Source organism: Epinephelus fuscoguttatus, linkage group LG2 (assembly GCF_011397635.1).
Source record: "Epinephelus fuscoguttatus linkage group LG2, E.fuscoguttatus.final_Chr_v1".
In the NCBI taxonomy this organism is placed as follows: Eukaryota; Metazoa; Chordata; class Actinopteri; order Perciformes; family Serranidae; genus Epinephelus; species Epinephelus fuscoguttatus.
The window spans coordinates 44,050,822-44,073,191 of NC_064753.1; the positions used below are offsets into that span (position 1 = coordinate 44,050,822).

Sequence of the window (22,370 nt, forward strand, 5' to 3'; positions counted from 1 at the left end):
ATACTTGTAGAAATGCTGTTTTGAGTAAGATGTGGTGGTATTGGAAGAACAAAAAGGTACTGAAAGAATAAAATCATGACACTTGACACCAGCTTGGCTGTAGCCAGCTATGAGGTCACCATGGTAATAATTTCCTAAAAAAACAACCACCTCTCTGCATCTGAATAGCATGAAACAGCTTGAAACTGACAGCTGTCAATATGACAGGTGCCTGTGTGGGAAAGGCTTAATGCCTTTGTCAGTCGAGCATACCCAGTATGCCTTCTGTGAAGACCCACTTTTCAGCCTCTGATTGGCTCTGACCCTGAATTTTTTTTTTTACCTGATGTAGCACCACTGAAAGACAGAGTTGCAGCACTCCTTGATCTCACCGCCATGTGGTCAGGTGATTCCAGACAACCCAGCACTTGGTGTCCAGCATTACAGACAACAGCACTTAGGGATGAATCGGGCTACCACTATGTGTGTTTCATGTAATATGTGTAAAAACCAACAAAACAGCATGACTAACGCCTGGTTTACACTGCACGATATCAGCCAGATTATAGCCCGGTGCAGCGACGTACAGTATCGGTGAGTCATAGTAGACGACAACTGACGCCACACCTGGGACGCCTCGTGACGTTCTGACAGAAAGTCTAGCATGGTTGATTTTGTTTTTGTCGTTCACTACTGCTCCTGTCACAGCCGTCACTTTGACCAGTAGAAACACAGAGCGGTCTGCTGCTGTGGAAACTGTATGACAACAATAGCCCAGCCTTTTTGATATTTCCTCTAGGGACGTTATCACACAGAGTAAAAAGGGAAAAAATGCCAGTGTGAAACAGCAGATGCACTTCATCAACCCACTGAGTACTGCCGTTAGCATCAAGCTAGCAAACAATGGTGCTTCTTCATAATGGAGATGGACATAAAGTAAAAAAGAAAAAAAAAAAAAAATAGTGGCGGGGCTTTTATGTACCACAACTACAGAGGCTACCAGCTTCATTTGAAACAGACTACATTATAAACAGGGCGTTATGTATTATTCCCTCTGTATTTTATTTTATTTTTTAATCCACTCCCATCGGCTTGATAAAGTTAATGCATCGTGCCATCATTCAAACTCAACACTTCCTGTATCTTTTTCAAATTAAAAGCCCCTTATAACCTCGGCTGAGAGAATCCCTTCATTTTCTAAAAAGGCTTTTATTGTGAAACATTTGCAGGAACTTGTTTTGGAGGATTCAGTTACTTGGATGGAGCTCCTGACATCAGGTGACACTTTCTACATTACTACAACAACATTTCGACTGGCACATGAACAGACACAGTGACTGAAATAAAAGTAATGATAATAAAAACAGGACAAGAATAACCTGATGACATCACACACATCATGAAAGACAACCTGGGATGATCAGCGTGGACCATCGTGTAGTGTGTCATGTCTGTCGGCCAAGTCACGGCATGATTTTATTCACCTAATGTGACATAGCGACTGTCAGAACGGACAGAAATGTCGTGTAGTGTGAACCAGGCATAATAGATACTGGTGAACGTGTACAACAGTCTATTAATAAGCAATTTAAATGAACACTTCATGTCTGAAACAGAGGAGGAAGAAGCAGTGTGCTTGTTTAGTTCTACTTTTGTGTGAATGCATCCATGGTTGCTTGTAGTAAGTGGCTGCTGTAGATAATAAATGCAGATAAGTAAGTATGTTAAACTGATGAAAGTATAGTTGAAGGCTTTTACGAGGTCGTTCTGTTTCTGATTTAAACAGCCGTTGTCACTGCGAGCAACCACGGCGCAGTTGGCTGAGAAGTTAACATGATCACTTGTTTAAACCAAAACACCGCACACATTGTGCGCGTTGTGTTTGTGATGCCGACAGAATCATGTTTATTGTGTGGTCATTAGGTTGCCCTCATTAGAGCAACTAACATTATATTTCACATTAATGCCACAGTCAGTTGACAGTTATTAAGTCGACCACTGCAGCCCCTAAACAGTGTCTTAGCCCATTAACATCAGCCGGCTAATAAAGCATTCACTTTATTTCAAAATTAAAGTTCACCCTACGGTTGAAGCAGCTGAGAACTGAACAGTTTGTTCATGTATTTCTGCTGCAATTTTTAGTCAGTATTAACACATAATTTGCACTGATATTATTATGTCAACTACGCTATTAAGTACCTTTATGTATAATATCAATTCATGGGTAGTAAGACACAGAATTAATCCATCTTTCTGTGTTTATTTTGGAGGAAAGGGGGACTGTTTCCATAACGTAAAATACATTCACAGTATGTGGGCCCTAGGCAGTAATATTTATCATGTGACTCTATGATCATAAATACTCATATCCAGTGGTGGAAAGTAACTCAGCACCTTTACTTAAGTATCTCCATTTTATGCAACTTTATATTTTCACTTTCACTTTTCAGTGAAAACCATGTCACTCTAGATGAGCTGATTTTGAATGTTGTCTTTTTGTGTTGAGAAAATTCTTCTACTTCGTAAGATAACTGAACTCTTACAAACCCTCTTGGGTCAGCTGGAAAATGCATCCTCACAATATATTACATTTTAGCAGTAACTAAGTAATATAACTCGTTACCAACAGGATTTCGGGTAATATTATTACATTTACAATGTCACGTAACGTGTCACCACCTGAAATAAACTGCTTATTGTTTTCATTTTTCATTTGTCCACACTGATCCACTTCCTCCAGTGTGTCACCAGAATAAACAACAAACATATGATAATCTCACAGAATATGATGCAATGCTGTAAATTAAAATACCCAATGGTATCTAAAGGAGTTCAAATGAGCGCAACCTGAAACATCTACAGCAGTAATATGTAACATACATATGAATGCAGCATTGTCATTAATCAAAAAAGATCCTGAAAGAAGTTTTCCATTTTTTAGACTAGTCGTCTAATCTTGATTAAAATTTTCGTCGACAGGGAAATGAGTTGCCAGTAACATCCCTTTACTTGTAGAGGGGTATTGTCACAGTGCAGTTTGAGTACTTTTACTAAGGAAAGGATCTGAATACTTCCGCCACTGTTCACATCCTAATGTCATGCTACCTCCGGACAAACGTGACAAGAAAGGAGTTTGGTCAGTAGTGCGAAACATACAAGTCAACCGATTGCATTATGTCCAGGGAGAGGGTAGATATGTTTTTCTTTGAATGAGAAGTGTTCAAAGGAAATCTGACCTCCTACAGCTTTAGTTGATTTAAAGTGTTATTTGGGTAGGACTTTGCTCATTCAAAAATGCAGTAAAAAGGTTCCATTAAAAGCAAAAAATCTGGACCTCACTACTTTCTAAACCACGGCCTTGAACATGAGTCCTAAAATGTTAAAGTGTTTCAGTGGCAAAACAAGAAGCAATATCTACATTGAGGGCATAATCCTATTTTTACAATGAATCCTCTTGCCAGTCACCTTTTCTTTTTTTTTTTATTACTCCTAATAGGGATTAAATCCTGAGCCCTTAGTTGAGTCTACTGTGACCTTGACTTTGAGAGGCTCCAAACAAAGCCTGTGTCACATTGAGTTAATAATTTCATAGAGAACGCATTTTAACTCCAACATACCAAAACTCCCATAATGCCCTGAAGTAATTGGGCTCTACCTCCAAAGCTACAGCAGCACGAAATATAAAGAGCGATATAAATTACTCAGACTGCTGCTTGATTTAGACATGTTATTATTCTGAACAACCTCTAGAATCGTGTTTGCCCAACTGTTAGATTTGGTAGTAATTATTTCCCGGGGTACTTGTCTCTGGAGAGTGATACTCAGGGCATCAGATTGACAAATAGCCACTTGAAAAGGAGGTAATAATCGGCTAACACTTAAATTCATATCGCAGACAGTGCATTATGTGCGCTCTGATGTGTGGTGAGGTGAATATTTTGGCACCGGGCTACCTTCCATGATGTCACCAAGCTGGGAGTTACAGTGTGAAATGAATTTCAATTTGAGGGTGTTTACACAGAGAGGAGTGGAAAACAGCGTCTGCCTGCTTTATCTTATCTGGAAAGTCACAGGGAAAATTATACTCCATCATTACAGAGGCAAATCCCAAATCCAGCTTGCTTTCCATTTCTACTTTACAAAACAAACTTATCTCATTTTCATCCTAAGACACTGAAGCTGCTGTGTTTAAACTGAGGTCACTGCCAATCACACTGACCAGGTACTGTGAGAGAAGGTCAGCACTACAGGCCAGAGTCAGAGTGGACAGGGTGGGGGGGGCTACTCTTTTAAAATGAGTTCAACTGTATGTCATTCAGATAATAATCTTTGCCTGCATCGTTTATCCTTCTATGCTATTACCTAAAGAAATCTAATATCACTGAGTAAATGTTCTCCCGTTGGCCGAATCGACCACATTTACTTGGTATTGTGGAGGATCACTGATTTGCTATAAGAGCAGCCTGAACTATTATGGCATGGATTCAAATGTGGCAGATTTGTTAGATAAACATTTTTTCTGTGAACTCTACTCCAGCATAGAACAACAAAAATGTTTTTGAGCCAAGTCAGGCCCTGATCAGACAAGGCAAGAGTGGGCAATATGGCCATAAAATAATGTCATGATATTTGTGGGTATTTTTGTGATAATGATATTCTTGACAAAATGAAACATTATAAACAAAATACATTATGACTAATTTAATAACATAGAATTGCAACAAAATCAGTGAAGTAGTTTTACAGTTTTCTTCAAATATTCAGTAAAAACAAAAATGATCTCTCATTTCTTTAGTTGGTGAACAACAACAGTAACTCAGAGTGAGATTCAGGTTCTGTTACAATATTAATAGTTCACCTAAATAAAATCTTCCACAAATGACACATTTAAACAGCTTTCAAATACAAAAAATTTCCCCTGGGATCTATATATATAAATCAACAGGTGATTTCCTTCTTTTGGTAAAATCCTAAATGATTGAGTTGTTTTTTCCACCTGGACCTTTATGCTCTGCCATTTCTTCTCTAATCATCACGCTGTAACCTGTGACAGGCTGTTATGATACCACAACTATCACACAGTCACATATATGGAGTTTTTTGTTGAGCCGCGAGCGTCACATAGGTTACCATTACCAAAGGTTTATGATTAAATCACTTGGCCACACTGACCGTGTGTGAGAGAGAGGAGAGGGAGAGACGCTGTGCTGCTGCCAGAGGAGCCACTGAATGAGTTCCCTCTGAGCAGTAAGTCACTAAAAGAGTCTGAGAAGTCCGGGGCTGTTCATAAGACATTCAGGACGCCACAGTTTATTCCACACTACTGAAGCTGCTCCTCTTTTTGGAACCACCGCGGAGTCTGTAATAAATTCCCTTTCAGCCATGCTTGTTGTTGCCGTGGGTAACTGTATGACATCCATATGTCAACAAGTCCAAATATTGTGAGTATTAGGATATGAATTTTTTATATTATATGAAAATTATGCTTGTATTATTGTGAATGATATGATATGGTACACCCCTAGTGGTGCGTCTTGCACGGTGCACCAAACCAATCAACCATGATTACACTGACATGTATCCACGGCAGAAAACGTGTTGCTTTGGTTTTTGATTACAGCTGCACTAAATGTTCACTGCTAACATTATTACTTAGTAAGATAACATGTTAAAATTGTAGCAGTAGAGTCTGAAATTTAATTTGACCCCCCCCCCCCCAAATATATATTTTGCATATGCGGCAGTGTCAGGTGTGTATTTTTTTGTGATAAGGAAAATGTAATTTTCTAAATTAAATAATCAGAAGTCATAATTTTATCACCAGAAATGCACGCCATGGTAAAATGAAAAATAGACCTTCCATCTCCCATCTGCCCGATGGGTTTCTGATTAGAAAAACAAAGAATTAAATTGTTAAAAAGTGCCACCTTGATTTATTTATTTATTTTAACTAAAGCTAATTAATTCCTTAAAAATGTGTTAAATTACAAAAGATGGAAATCAAAGAGAGCTTTTTTGAACTTTTGATGAACAAATGTTCTTTCAGTGTTTTTTTCTGAGCTGTTTTAAAATTTAAAAAAGTAGAGATGCAAGACCTTGCAACCACAAGAAGTGATTATTTAACTATTTCTATTTAAAAAGTCTATTACTATGAAACTTTTACGACTAAATTAACACTAGTCCAAACACAGTGAATAAATGTTTGATATGACTGTTTATCTTTGTGACATCTCTGCACAGCACGTGTTGACGTCTTACAGTGAGACACACTGTTAGTTCAAGGACGGCAGGACCTCATCTACAGCAGATATATGGCAGACTGAGCACATCACTCCACCGACTCATTAAACACAAAAAGGTTGGATTTTTACAAATAAACCCAGGGCTTCCTTTGGATAAACATTCAATCAGATGGAAGTGAGTAGAATACTGAATTACCTTGGCATGTGGCTGCTGAAAGGTGACTCTGGAGCTGTTGATGAGTGATGAGTATCTGAACAAGTGGGTGGGGGAGGTGGGAAATCTGTGACTGCTGCTGGGCTGGTTGTGCAGGACAGCTGAGAAGCAGATGTGAACTGTGTCCTTCAGCGCCTTCAGCTGAGACTCCTGTCCCCAAACAAAATTACACACACAAGCAGATTTCTGAGTCCCTCCGTCTCTCCTCCCATCCATCCATCCACATGAGAAATTTACTTAAGCATTAAAGCCATTGGCCATGCTTTAAAGTGATTTTAGTACAGCTAGGAGGCATCGTTAGGCGAGACATGAAGCGGAACTCACCAGAGTCATAAAAAAGAAGGAATGCCCAAAAGATCATTTACTTTTAATCAATAATAATAATGGTCAGAATGATAGGTTTAATTATTTTACAACAGCCGCTGATGTCAGTTCTCCCATGCTGAGCACCAGAATGACCTGTTTTCCTAATCAGCACTTTTCTTCCCATGCATTTTTAACTCATCTAACTCGCCCCCAGTGACACGGTGTCAATAACCGTATAAAAATAACATTATAACTCATATTAAAGCTGCTGCACCCTTTCAGTCTGCTGAAGCTGAACATTTTGAGAATACATCAATTTTAAAGGGACAGTTCACCCTCAAATCAAACATACATTTTTCTCCTCTCACCTGTACTGTCATTTATCAGCCTCGATTGTTTTGGTGTGAGTCTCAGAGAGTTGGAGATGCTGGCTGTAGAGATGTCTGCCTTCTCTCCAGTATAATGGAACTACATGGCACTCTGCTTGTGGTGCTCAAAACAACCCCCCAAAATACATTTAAATACCTCAACAGCAGTGTCTCTTTCCAGAAATCACGACCCAGTTTATCAAGATAATCCACAGACCTTGTTGTGAGCAGTTTCATGTAGGAACTATTTTATTTATACTGAACCACACCCACCAGCTGTATCAATGGTGTTTGAGTGGGTGGAACATGTCAGGTGGTATCCACATGAATGCCAGAACCAAAGGTTTCCCAGCAGAACAATGCATTGGAACAAAATAATCAAAGTTCATCTGTCAGTGGTTTGAATGTTTTGGCTGATCAGTGTATATACCAATGACCTTTTTTTTTTTTGTGAGCTTTGAGCACCACAAGCCAGGTGCCATCTAGTTCCATTAAATTCAAGAGAAGGCAGACATCTCTAAGGCCGATCCTCCAACACTCTGCAGCTCACACCATACCAATCTATACAGATAAAGAGCACTACAGGTAAGAGGAAAAACATGTACTTTTGATTACTGGGTGAACTGTCCCTTATTTTTGGAGTTATTTTACCTTTACTTTCAACCTCCATCCTCAAACTCCACTCTCTGAAACTGATTTATGCAGTTAAACATCACTACACACAACGATTCATTAGATAATTTAGATGCTATTTTTCTACGCAGTGTTTGACATTGCAGGGTTTAAATTATTCAGATGAGAGAGAGACCAGCAGTTAAAAGTTATCAAATCTACAAAAAAATACATGTTATAAGCAGGAAAATCAATCAAAATCATCACTCATTTTTTTTTTCTTCTGTTACTTACCTTATCCAGTGCGGTCTTCTCCAGTTCTTCCTTTGCTATAGTTAACTTGTGCTCCAGGTCCATTAGCTGCTGCCCCTGCAGGAAGACATGACTTTTGAATCACCGCAACCCTTTTTGTTCTGTGCACACAAAGCATTTCTTAGTCCCTACCTCGTCTCCCCAGCACTATCAATAACACTGATCTATAGCTCAAAGGATTCAGACGCCTCTTTATTATTTTGTCGATCATCACTTTTGTCCCGACTTTTTAAAACCTGTATTATGACTCCTTAACACCCCCCCCCCCCCCCCCAGTGGATCCAAACTGGAATCATACGCCTCCAAGATTACAATATATGTTTTGTCAATGCTGACATGTTTTTCTGATTGATGCACATTCAAAACAGTAGAGTCAAACTAATGTTTCTATGCTACTAGAAACCGGCAGCAAGTTGTTCCAAAGCATAGTATAATTTTAAGAAGAAAAACTACAACTTTGCTGCTAATAGTGTTGTTAAAATGATAACTTTGAGTAAAGTCCTTTGCACACAGTCTGGTTTTTTTGTTGGAAATTGTTGTACGTCTAGAAATAAATATGACCCTCACATCGTGTCAATCACATTTACACATTAACTCCGTCATTAAAGTTTTCAGAACAGGTTAGATTTTCTTTATTTCTTTGCATCTGACAAAAGCCTTTAGAGAGCGGTTTGACCAAGAGGCAGTCAAGAAAATGTGGTGGGAGGGGAACGGGTCACACAGTATCCTTTCATAACTCAGATAGCCTACTTTCATCAGGTCAGGTCAGTAATATTCAGATGGATGATGATGATGATGATGAGGAGGAGGAGGAGGAGGATGTGGACTGCACAGAGAGAGCGAATGTGTGAAGAGACAGAGGGAGGACAGCTCAGCCCCTTTATGTAGCCGCAGTGCCAAATGCAGGACACAGGGAGAGAGTGCTGACAGCCAGATAGGTATCTCCAGTGGAAAGAAGCACGGGAGGAAATTTGTCCTTTCATTTTGTCTCGTATTGCAAATTTTCACAATGAAAAGAACAATAATGTACATCGGACTCAGACTTTTTCTTTTTTGAGATGACAGATTTTAAAAATAAAGTCAGTGTGCAAAGGCTCTCTAAGCAACACGGGTTTAGATTCAAGGAATGCCATGTATTTGACAGTCTATGCGCGAATGCCTCTGCTTCCCAACCAAGCCACAAGTCCATTACCAAGGGCAAATATTCTCCATTATAATAATATTAGCACTACTCAGGCAGGCTTAGTACATTTTTTCTTTGGCTAAGAAAATAGTTACACAATGGAGCTTTTACACACCTGATTCACACCCTTTTCCACTGCACAAAAAAACCTGCCAACACCTGCTAACATCTGGGTTTTTAATGTAATGGGAAAGGCTGCAAGCGGCATTCACATCTGGTCAAATGACTCTGCGGTAGTCAGGGGAATTTATCAGGAGTGGAAATCACCACAGGATATTATTCTAGCAGGCTACCAAAATGTATATTTGTATTTGTAATATTAATAATTTCTATGATAACAAAATAGATACTCTGTGTCTGAGTAATGCTAAAATATTGCGATACTATGCCATATCGATTTTTTGCCCTCACCCCTAGTATTTATCACCTCTGGCTCTGATCGGCATTGATGGAAACACATCAACCGGGTGAACGTGCTTCTTTTAGACCCTTAACTGGGGACCTGCGATGACCCACCACCACAAAATACCATCCACCTCTGTCCAAAAGATGCTAAAACATCATTTCAAATTAGTTTGCATCGAATTTTAAGTAAAAAGACATAACCACTGTAGTTTTCATCGGCCTTCATGCTACTTCCTACAGTTTATCAACCTGTTTTCTGGCCTGTCTGTGACATCACACATGACACACCAAAAAAAACAAGTCATGTTCACAGGTCTGGTCTACTAGCAATGGGAAACCTGAGTACACATGCTAGTTTTGGTGGGAAAGGCTATGTGTTTCTACACTGTATTCAGACACAGAGATAATGAAACAGTTGTATTGATACTGAAAACCTGAGAAAGCCTACCTTCTTCCCCACACAGAAGATTGATCAGGAATAAGTAAGGGAATCAATAAAGAACGGACTGAAAAGCCAAATCAATAATGGCACTGGTATCAGTGAAATCTTATCAAAGCCCTCCCTAACCTTGTGTGTAATATTTGTTTTATGTGCTCAATGAATCCCTTGCGTCTTTACCCCAGAGAGCACTAGGGTCTTGTGAACCTTCACAATGGTAGCTGCGTTCTGTTGATACATTCGTTTGATTTAGGTGCTAAATGCTTTGTCGCATAATGCCTCTGGTCTGTTTCATGGAACACAGAAAAGAGCAGGATCCAGAGGGTATGTGGAATCAGATGAGCATAAGTTCATTCAAACCCACATTAAAAAAAGATCACATCTGTCCTTTAGACAGAAGAAAGATTTAATCTTGACAGTTATAAGAGGAGACCCCCTGGAACCATCAAAGCCCTTAATGAGCAGATCATTGCTGGAGTTTAATCCCCGAGCTGAACAACACACAAATAAGCTTTTTTTGTGAGTAAATGAGCCAATATAACCCCATATGAGGATCAACAGAGCTCCCTCTAAGGAGTCTTTTATTATTGATAAACTCATCAGCAGCAAGAACAGAAACTTGTATTGGATAATTTGCATGCAGTCTGTGTGAAACTGGCCTAAGTGTTGGACTTTGAGCCGTGAACTTTTATTAGGTGTCTTTTACTGGCGTCTCAAAATGAAAAACTGCAAACGGGAACACCCAAGGTCAGCAAACCCACAAACAGCATCCACAATCTCCAGAGAAAAAAGTGTTTGAAATTTCAGAAATGGGTGACGAGGCTGATTGATGTTTTTAGGGGAGTTTTAAAGACTTATTTGGTACCTCAGTGAGTTCTGGGACACTTGGCATGTTTGCCGATTTCATCTCATTTTCATCTCGATCTCTGCCAGCAAAGAGGTGATTCTGATGATGAACATGTCTGTCACTTCTACCACTCGACAGGGGCAGCTGAAAGGATGTTAAAGTTTTCCCTGACAGATGAGTCGAGCAGTGACAGTCAAGGACAGGGCAACATTTACCATTATGGCTTTTCAAAGAAGCCAAAGAATCAAATCTTTCCCACAGAAGATCTTTTTTCCATTTACAGCGAGTTTGCCCAAAGTCATTTGTAGCTGTCGGGCTGCGCTCAGGGGGGAATCCAAAAGGTAATAAAGTTTGAAGAACAGTTCTTTAATCATCAACACAAAGGCTTATGTATAATCTCTTTGTGGCAAATGGCAAATGAAAGGCATAAGTATTCGCTGATACACGTTTGAATTATTTCCAGCATAATGGGATACTGAAGGTTACTGATAAAAATGGTCCAATTTTGAAGAGACTTGTGACATATTATTAGATATTTTTCATTAAAGTACTGGCAATGGACATTTTAATATGGTATTACAATCGGGCTGCACTTAAACCATAAATGTTTCTGCGTATGTATATGTGCGTGGTTCAGAGGAAATATTGTAAAAGTGCTGCGTTTAAGGATGTGTAGACTGCTGAATGATTCATGAGTCCAGGCTGGATTGGCTCACAAACACAAAGAAAACAAATGCAGTATTGTCTTTAGAATTGTAGGATCTGAGGACTGTGTGTACGTGCATGCATGCGGATGTGTAGCATTACAGTAGTGAGTCATTACCATCCATTACACAGTGCATCATCATTGGATAGTCCTCTGAGGACTGCGGGCGCATGGCCACTGACCCAGAAATGCTGACTTTCAGGGTTAGTGCCTCCAAGTCTAAAGCTTCATATTGCTGTGCTGAATCCATTACAGAGGTGTGGGGTCAGTGGGGTACTAGCCACTCTGCTAGACGAGGCATGCAGCTACATCAAGCCGTCATTTTTCTTTTCAGTTTTTTTTTTTTCTAAAATGGAGGAGAAACAGCTCTAGGGGTAAATTTAAAAGTGGACTGACAGAGTGAAGAAGATGTGAAGGCTTGAATACGGCTCCTCTGCCAAAAATACTGTCTCGTAGGGAAATGCAGGGAAGGCACCGTCAGTTCCTCTGAAGTTTTTAATGTTTTGGCTGAGCAAGTGAAGGGGAACCTGCCTGTGTGTAGTGTTTATAGTTATGTACTGGGACTACATAGTTTGGATCCACTGAGTTGGGTCTCTTTTTAAGATGTCCTTCAAATCGGAGGGCTATTAATGGAAAATCATCCACTGAAGAAAAAACTGACAATACTGGCTCCGTCTGTGGCACTGTAGGTGCAGTATGTCCTTATTTTGTGAACCTGCATTATCGACCAAATCACTGTGTAGTTTACAAAAACTTCTGGGTAGAAACCCACACATCACTTACATAAGATGAAACAGCACTGAGCAAACGCTGCCTGAATCATTTTAGCTCCCTGAAATAAATTAATATCAGTTTAAGGGAACAGTGTGTCAGATTAAGGGAGATTTAGTGGCATGTAGCGGACAGGGACCAGTTGCACAAAACACCTTAAGTTCTCCCCTCAAGTATGACACTTAAGGCTTACTTTCTTCTTAGCCGAGGGACTTGCACAGAATCCCTGAAAAGGCTTCCTTAGTAAAGGAAAAATGTTAACTCATTTACTGTGTTGAAAGACAAGCGATTAAAGTTTCCATGGAGATTGTTTGTTTGCTTGGACTCTGCTTGGATTTTTGTGACGCCTGTTGTCATCTCACAAAGTTGGCTTTTAGCTAGATAGTGAAAATAATGGCAGAAGAAAGAAGACAAGAAAACCATATTGGTCAGAGGTGGAAAAGATGATACTTCTGGAGGAATACGATAATAGAAAGCACAAACTACAAAGTAAATTTGATTCCGAAATACCAGAGAACAGAAAACAGCTGTAAGAATTGCAACAAAGATTAATTCAGTCAAATCTGAAGTGTAAAATCAGCAGTGTATCCACTGGGTTCTCCTGGTCACAGAACTCTCCTCTCAGGGTGTGTTAGTGTTTTTCATTTATCACCATAAACTGGATCATGTTGCAGTTAAGATGGAGTCAGAGGTACCTCAGGTTTTTTTTTTTTTTTTTTACCTTGCTTTGGTTGCTAAGGTCTTTTGTGGAACAGTCTAAGGATTCCTTAAGACCAAGACAAGGAGAAAACCATAAATACTTAAGTGAACATATTAAGGAGATCTTATGAAGACTTAAGGGTGTTTTGTGCAACCAATTTTATTTTGAGGAAACCTTAACTAGGACTTCATGGAAAGTCTTAACTTTATGTGTTTTGTGCAACCAGCTGAAACTTTTAGAATTCCTTCAGTGTTCATTGTTCAGGGGTTTTTACTTGGAGCCGAATCATCTGCAGACCTAGGGTCTCATTTATAAACATGTACGCACAAAACGAGGCCTCAAAGAGTTTTACGCCACTTCCCACACAAAAGTTGTGATTCATAAAAACAGACTTGATAGGAGAAACTTTGACCCATGCTTACGAACATTTTGGAGGAGGGAAATTGATTGTGGAAATTGTTGAATATTTTTTGGCGTACACTTTTTTAAGCTTTTCTCTGTCCGTACATTTTTATCCTATGCATTGTTTTATAAATAAAACCCCAGGGGAATAAAACCCGTAAAAATACTAAATAAAGCAGTTTCATGTTACAAATCAATATTTTTCTGATGCTTTCATCACAGGGGAGCTTCTAACTATCGAGCCAGTGTTTGATTTGTTTGTTGTGGGCTACTGTAGAGACATGGTGATTTCCATTAACAAGGACTGTCTCATTTGGTAGATATAAAAGGCTCATTCTGAGATAAGAAACACATAGCGGTTCTTATTTTTGGGTAATTGTACACGAAAGAAAATATACTTATTGTACTATTTTCCATTTCTGCTAATACACCTGTCTAAATCCTACACACTGGACCTTTAAGTTAGAATATTTTTACTGCTCTACCTTGCTGACAGACAGCCCTTTCAGATGGATAACTGAAACCGTCATCTCAAATCCACCAGACTCCATTAACAAAAACAAATTTAGCTCGCAGACAAGGGAGTTGGTCGACCACTGGCTTGATCAGTTAGTGTGTGAGGTAAAGCAGAGAAAATATTCCAAATATAGCGTACACTAGGGCTGTGCCATATCATGTAGTGTAATACCAGTATAATTTATAATATGATATGAAAAATTCATCTTGTGATACTCGCGATATTTCAACTTGTTGACATGTTGACATTATACTGTTACCCATGGAAACAACAAGCATGGCTCAATCGAAATTATTATAGACTCTGCGGTGGTTCCAAAAAGAGGAGCAGCTTCAGTAGTGTGGAATAAACTGTGGCGTCCTGAATGTTTTATGAACAGCCCCGGACTTCTCAGACTCTTTTAGCGACTTACTGCTCAGAGGGAACTCATTCAGCGGCTCCTCTGGCAGCAGCACAGCGTCTCTCCCTCTCCTCTCTCACCGTGTGCACACAGGAGTCGGTGTCGTCAAGTGATTTTGTCATAAACCTATGTGATGCTTGCAGCTTGACAATAAACTCCATATATGTGACTGTGTAATAGTTGTGGTATCATAACAGCCTGTCACAGGTTACAGCGTGATGATTAGAGGAAAAATGGCAGAGCATAAAGGTCCAGGTGGAAAAAAAAAAAGGATTTTACTAAAAGAAGGAAATCACCTGTTGATTTATATATATAGATCCCAGAGGACATTTTTTGTATTTAGGAGCTGTTTAAATGTGAAATTTGTGGAAGATTTCATTTTATTGAACTATTAATACTGTAACAGAATCTGAATCTCACTCTGAGTTACTGTTGTTGTTCACAAACTAAAGAAATGAGAGATCATTTTTGTTTTTACTGAATATTTGAGGGTAAACTGTAAAACTATATCACTTATTTTGTGGCAATTATGTGTTATTAAGTTAATAATGTAATATTTTTACTAATATCTAATATCTTCAAGAATATCATTATTGCAAAAATACACTGACATATTGTGATATTATTTTAGGTCCATATCGCCCACCCTGAGCGTACGATTTAACTGATAATGATATTTTTAGGTGGCTAAAATACATTTTGCTGTGCATTGCTTAGCTTCTGTGCTGGAAAATTTGGTTTGTCAAAGACAAGAACGAAGCAACAGAGTACATAAAATAAGCACAACAGAAACGTCAGATAGATTGGACCAGCATGTTTAACTATGTATCTTTAAATGTTACAGTTATGGCTAAATAAATGACAACAGAAAGAAACAAGTTTGCCAATCTCACATCTCTGCAATTCAAATGAATTGCCAGTTGTTTATCCGGATGGAAGTGACTGTTGTTAGCGTGTCATCACAGTCATTTGATCCACTGCAGTTTTTCAGAACTGTACTCTTTGCTGTTTTTATGGTTTCACAAGTCTTTTTTATTTCATGGCCATACCTGTCAGCTCTAAGAAAGACTGAATGGTTCCCAAGATAAAAATAATTAGGTTTTGAGGTTTCTTCATTTTGCTCTGTGTCCAGTGTTGTAAGCTTGTTGTGTCTTTGTGTACTGTGACACTGTGCTGCAAAAATGCAGTTTGATATGGTACAACAGCCGTCATAACCAATTCAATTGCCTCCTGGTCAAGGTGCCTTGACTGACATCCCCCTGTGAGGCTGATGACATTTCCGAATCTTGAGTGACTCTTCTCTACTTCCTGCTCCCTCGCCCCCCTCTGGGCTTTTGATCACAGCATATGTGGAATACATATGAGTTCAGGAATAGCAAGAGGGCTCAGGGAGGGTCACAGGGATATGATGCATTTCCCCCTGACCTTTCTTTGAGGAAAAAAAAACCCAACCTGACTGACATCTCCCAAAGTCGACTGTTTTTTAAAGACAAAGAGTGCGATGAAATTAGCCTTATCCATTTGCAACTGCAAATAATCAAAGAGCCTTATGTTCTAAAGGTCCACGTGAAATGTTTGGTGACATTGAGCAATAACGTTGTGTTTTGTGAGTGACTGATGCAATTTAGAGACGCCGATTTACGAGCAGTGACACCAAGCAAACAAGTCAATGCATCCATCATTCAGAGGCTAGAAATAGAACAAGGAACAGGACATGCAGGGACAATATATTCAGGCGTTGGGCGAGAAGCATAAAATTCAACCCGTGAGGATTGAGTCCTTTTTATTCATTTACGTCTGACATGGCTTTAGGAATGATGGGTCTGCAGGATCACAACACACATTTAAGAAATGACATTACAGGCCATTGTGGCAGAAATGTCGACTGACATTTTAACACTGCAAACAAGGCCTGAAAGGTCAGTCCATGTACGAGTAAATGCCAATAAATATTACGTAAGCCCTCCGATCTAGACACAAGGGGCAATGGAGGGTGTACGGGTGGGCAACAATACTGATGGGTTTCTTATTTGCTGCTGTTTATATTGTGCTTGCAGAGGAAGTATGTGACGGAGGAGACAAATTTTTTAAGCCCATTATATATGGTACCACTGAATCATGGTGACACATGGTGTCATCTGTAATTTGCGTCTTGAGGATTCCCTTATATGGCCTAATGCATAATTCTGTATCAGCGTCATCCACCACTGTCCATGTCATTTATCCACATACCTCCATGATTGAAAAGGACGGGATGGATTTTGCAGGGGGGAAATCAGAGGACAGGACCGACAGTACGTGGACTAAGCGCTGGCCAATTGGCTTAGCACGCTTCTGACTGGGAGGGACTTTGTAATTGCGTGCTGAATTAATTGGAGTACCTCCTGTGATGGGATCATCCTTTTCAAGGTGGTCTGAAGTACCTGTTTACCCCTGGTCTGGAGCTACTACAAAGCCACCCCCCGTCAGTTTGAACTTACCTTAAAAATTAAATCCTTTTTCCCGTACCGCAGTTCTTTCAGTTGAGCCTGGATTTTTTTGGACTGCAAGGGGAAGATAAGGAAATAAGTGTTAGCTTATTCAAATAGCGAAATTGGTTTTAGATCACGTAGCAGGATTCTGCCAGCTGCAGCAGAAGACTCCTTTGTGAGTGTTCCCTGGGCAAAGCTCTGGCTTAAAGCAAGGCTCTACTGAGAGGAAGAAAATATCAAATCTCCCCTTCACTGAACTGCATAGTCCACACAATGATGCAGTCATGCACTGGCTTCTTGCCCACTGTCTAAACCTGTATTCTCACTCCCACTACACACATTACTGCCGCCATCACCACACACATGCAGGTTCCTAGGTTACGGCAGGCTCCCGCCTGTCGGTAAGCAGCACACACACAAACAGAGCAGATCTTTACTGCCGCCCCCGAACAGACACAGTGACCAGCTCCGCCTGACATTCACTCTGCTGCTCCACATCAGTGGGCACATGGAACACAGAGGCGCTCTCCTAGATGGCTTGATACACAGCCATCCTCAAAGCTGCTCATGATGTGAGCATGAACACTGAAAGCCTCCACACGGGACTCTGCAGCAGTACAGAGGCGTTCTCTTTGTGTCTTCAGCGAGGCCAGGAGCCATTTTTATAGCGTTTCATAGTAAAGTCTTGCAGGACTGTAACTGTGATTAACTGGCATGCAATTAAAATTCCCTCATTCGACTTGAACCACTGCAAAGTTTTAATGGAAAAGATTGATTCTGTGCATGATGCCTCAGCCATCACATGAGTTTATTGAGCTCATGTGAGAGAACATTATAGTATCATAATAAAATTATAATTTTCAAAATCAATACATCTTCAGCCTGTTTACTGTTTATCTTCTTTCCCACCGATCTTTATCTCCTTCTGTCGGTCTCTTATCTACATTGTCTGTGAGTTTCCACCTACCTGTTTTTATGTTCATAAAAAACACAAGTGGGAAAAAAAAATCCAAATAACACAAAATGGTTTCATGGTTAGGTGAGGTGTAAAGGTTGGTGTTTCAGTAAATACAAAGACAAGACAAAGTGCATCAGAAACAGACATGTACATGTCACTTACAGTCTTATCCATTCACATATATTGGATTCCTTTTTTTTCTCATGGGTGCAACTGAAGTTTTTAACGTTCCTTAAAGGTCCAGCGGGTTAAAGTAAAGGGGATCTAGCAGTGAGGATTGCGGATTGCAACCATCTTAAATTTCTCTTGGTTAGAATTCCTTCAGTGTTTATTATTCAGAGGGTTTTTACCGGGAGCTGACTTATCTGCAGAAGTGTCCTCCTCTCCAAAACAAACAGACCTGGTGATTAAAACCAGTAAAAACACTGAATAAATCAGTGTTTCTCCTGCAGATAGCCTGTTTGCCCATCACCTGCAAAGTGTCCTCACCATATTTCTGATTCAAATGTTTAAGAGGTTTTTAATTATCCACATTATCTGCATCTCAACATTCCACAGGTCTCATCCTCTCCAAAACAAATGCACCTGGTGATTTAAACCTGGTAAAAACACAGATTAAGGGGCCGTACACATGACATGTCCTTAACCACCTGGAAAACACGAGGTCGGGCGCTGAGCACTACCCTTGTGCCTTTTTTGTGCCAGCTTTCAAGAGTGCAAGGGCAGGTTGTGTCTGAGGTTGCTAAGCAACCTTAACAAGCACTGCTTCATTACCTGAAAACCTGAGTGCAGAGCTGATCATCTTCCAGGCGCTGTTTATAAGAACAGCCGAAAAGCTGTGGCAGCCCTGAACTAAAATGATCAACTTCTCCTCCATATTTATCACAGACTTTTAGACATTTACAGAAGCGAATGGTATCAGCCGGCTGTGATTGGTTTGTCCTTGTCACATGACATGTGGTGTGCCAAAAGGGCGCAGCTGTAGCGTCCTGAAAAATGGGTGCTCGGGAACGTGTGCGCACTGCTACAGTGACGCTTTGGGGTTTGAGTGTGCCTGCAATACATCTACTTTGAAAACAACAGATTTGCTGCAAAAAATGTGGCCATAACATGGTTGTCCGTTCTGGGCTACTGGTACTGGAAACATGGCAGTGCAACATGGCGATCTCTATAGACAAGGACCTGGTCTCTATGTAGATATAAATGGCTCATTCTCAGGTAACAAAAACACAACAATTCTTATTTTCAGGAGATTACACTAAAGAAGACAAACATATAACATTCTGTTTCTGTAAATATATCCCCCAATACCTTACACACTGGACCTTTAATTTACGGCATGAAACAAAGGGAAATGTCTGGCGCTCTTTTCATTATGTCATTTCTGTGTGCACTCTTCCTCTTCAAAGATTTAATAGCAAGCGACTGGAGAAGAAACTGCATTTCCTGGAAATTCAGTTAAAATCTGCATAACGTTTGGATGGAGCCACAACTTATATCTTTCCCTCTACCTCTCTGTAGCTCTTTCTTATATCCATCTGCTATACTGTATATATATATATATATATATATATATATATATATATATATCTCTTTCTTTCCATCCGAGTGTCTATCTATCTCTATAAACCTCTCTCACTCTTTCTATCTGTCTATCTCTATACTTCCTCGACACAGGCAGTAAAAATGTGACATGAGGTCTAATCTTTCACCAAAGCACAGTGAACACGACGCTGAAGGTCAAATTCACTTCAGAGGGTTTTGTGTACTTGACAAGCACCTGTGCCTTTTTCTTTTTATGAGATTCTTTATCTTGTTAATCCTCTTCCCAGGGTGCTTCCATGTCCCAAGACACCCATCTCTGTCATGTGTAACTGCATTCAAGAATTGCATCCCGGGGCTCGCCTCATAAAAGAATTGTAAGGTTAAATAAACACAGAGCTATCTTAAAAACTCCAGCTCACACAGGATGAGCCATATATTTGATTTGGTGTCGTTGAGTGTGTTTCCTGTGGCCCAGGTCATGATATAAAACGTTAACAAATTAATTTTATTTGTATCAGTTAAGTGGAGCTTTTGAGATACTCTCTGGTAATGGAATGAATCATATTAAGAGGCTACAGAGTCACATGCCGTGGAGTGTTAACTTATAAATGCAAATATCTGAGTCTCTAAATGTGCTGAGCTCTCAGACTTGCCAAAGCATTGGTCTATTATTTACTCAGAATAAATCATGTGAGCTGTCTCCTCGGCCCGAGAGAATCACAACGGCATCTCTGCTTCGTTGTTCCTGATGGTTCAAATCCTGCAAGGGTGGGACCTGCATTTCAAATAGTTACATACTGAACAAAATACAGCGACACAGTATTGTATAAGCTTGGTGTAGTTTTGCTAACTTTTTTTAAAATATTCAAGTAATATATCACTATGAGTCATTGGTCTTGTGAAAATGGTGGCAGAACTGTCAAATATCAGCAGCCTGTCCCAAGGACAGACATGTTAATATGTGCGCAGGCACAGTATGTCTTTGACACTTATGTTCTGCTGGGTTTATCATTTATTTATTATTCGTAACAAGATCAGACAAATGGAGGATGCCAGATTCGGGAGGGATTCAGTCTTCTGAGATCATAATGTGTTTGTGATGTTTTAATGATTCATCCACTCTTGTTTAGTGCCAGTCCAACTAACTCTGCTAACTTAACTAACTTCCTATAAGTGAAAGTGTTGTTAAATTATTTTAGGGTCTTTAAAAACCTGTTTTTAACCTTTGGTCCATTTGAGGACTAAACAACAAACTGTAAATACAAACAGACAAGTTGATTCGGCAAACAGTCAAACAGCTTTGTATTTACACATGGAGCAGACACAGAGCACCATTAGCATTCATTTGCAGTCGTGTTTGTGTGGACCCCACAAAAATTCACCAAGTCCTATATGCATTCTTCTTTTAGCTCCTAAAGGTACGGAAGAGGATTAGGGCCACACGTGAAGAATTGATTTGAGTTCTGAGTTTAAAGTCAGAACTCTGAGAATAAAGTGAGAACTCTATATTCTATATTAAAATTTTGAATTTATTCTCTGAATTCTGACCTTAATCTTAAAACATGAACCCTGACTTTATTTTTCAGATTCTGATTTTGAACTCAGATCTCAAAAATAAATTCACATGAATTCTGGCTTTAAAATATAAACAAAACAAACACAAAAATCACTTTACAATTCTAACTCCAAACTCAAAATTCTCAATTTATTCTCAGAATTTTGCAGTCAGTCATGTTTGTCTATCCGACAGATGTACCAAGTTCTGACTCAGGACTTGAATAAATTCTTTAAATGATCCTAATCCTCTTCCATAGGAGGGGAAATATCTTTCTCTTTAGTTGGTAAATGCTCTATTATATTCACCAGCTAGTTGCTGACTGTCTGTCGGTCGTTTGGTGCTGGTCAGTGTATAGTGAGTTTATCAAGACTGGGAACAGCTGACTGCCACGGCTGGGAACAACCCTGATAAAAGCTGTAAAGTTGCTCGATGTAAAACTAAAACAATAAGCTGAAAGATGCTAAAACCTAGAGCTGAATGGAACTGCGGAGTCAGTTGACAAAGCAATGTAGGTTCATTTGTATGAGCAACACTTACATTAGTAGTCATTCTATCCATTATTAATACATAAAACACTTATTAGTGCAGCTTTAAATGATGATTTTAATTAAATTGACAACACATTTTAATCTCTGTACCAAAGCACTTGTTTTTGAACCTAAGGAAAAGCATGCATTCCCTTAGTGTTATTTTTCTTAAATCTAAAAGCAGCCAAATAATTCAAAATCTATGCATCCTTACTTTTCTCTCCCTTCCTTTGCCTTACCTTGCCACATTTTATCCACTCAACTAAAAGACTTCATGCATTTTGTTCATGTCCAATTAACTAGCCTTTTTGTTTGATGCCGATTAGTTTTTCAAAAACAGATACTTTGCTCTTGGATTTTCAGACAGGGTCAATAAGTTAAAGCTGAGCCGCACCATTCAGTTCTGCATCTAAAGACTCCAATAGTATAGCTTTACAGCCTTTAAGGGTTCCTCATTATCCAAGTTCAAATAGCCTACAGTATGTATGACAGTGTGAGTGTATATAGGATTGGAAACATGAAGATGATTAAAAGAAAAAGAATCCGTGGAGAAAAAAAAAAAAATAGAAGTACAATCGAGCCAAGACGGGCAAAGTTCGGTTTGGTCACGAAGCAATTTTGTCAGGTAGATGAGAAACTGTCAGAACTGTAATATGGTTATGTATTTATAGGTCGTCGGTTTACTGTTGTCTTTCTAAATTCCTGTTCAGTCTTTTTCATAGCACAGAAGCTGTCAAAGCTTTATGTCAAGAGGGACAACTCAGAATTGGCAGACACTGTTACTGAAAAACACTGGTTTACGTTTGACAAAGAACAGCTCTGTTTTGTATGTACGGTCTGTGCCCATAACTCAATGTACCGTAAATCCTCTTTGTGAGAGAACAACCACTCCACATGACATAAAAGCA

At 39.4% G+C, this 22,370-nt stretch overlaps 1 protein-coding gene across 1 annotated transcript in view; it reads right to left on the bottom strand.

The window, feature by feature from the left end:
- Positions 1 to 22,370, bottom strand: part of luzp2 (leucine zipper protein 2) — a 257,615-nt gene that overhangs the window by 31,098 nt on the left and 204,147 nt on the right. Inside the window, exons 7-9 of the mRNA XM_049598772.1 lie at positions 16,884 to 16,946; positions 8,016 to 8,090; positions 6,418 to 6,585 (exon numbers count right to left, since the gene is read on the bottom strand). Of these exons, the coding sequence (XP_049454729.1) occupies positions 6,418 to 6,585; positions 8,016 to 8,090; positions 16,884 to 16,946 (306 nt within the window). The remainder of the gene's footprint in view (positions 1 to 6,417; positions 6,586 to 8,015; positions 8,091 to 16,883; positions 16,947 to 22,370) is intronic.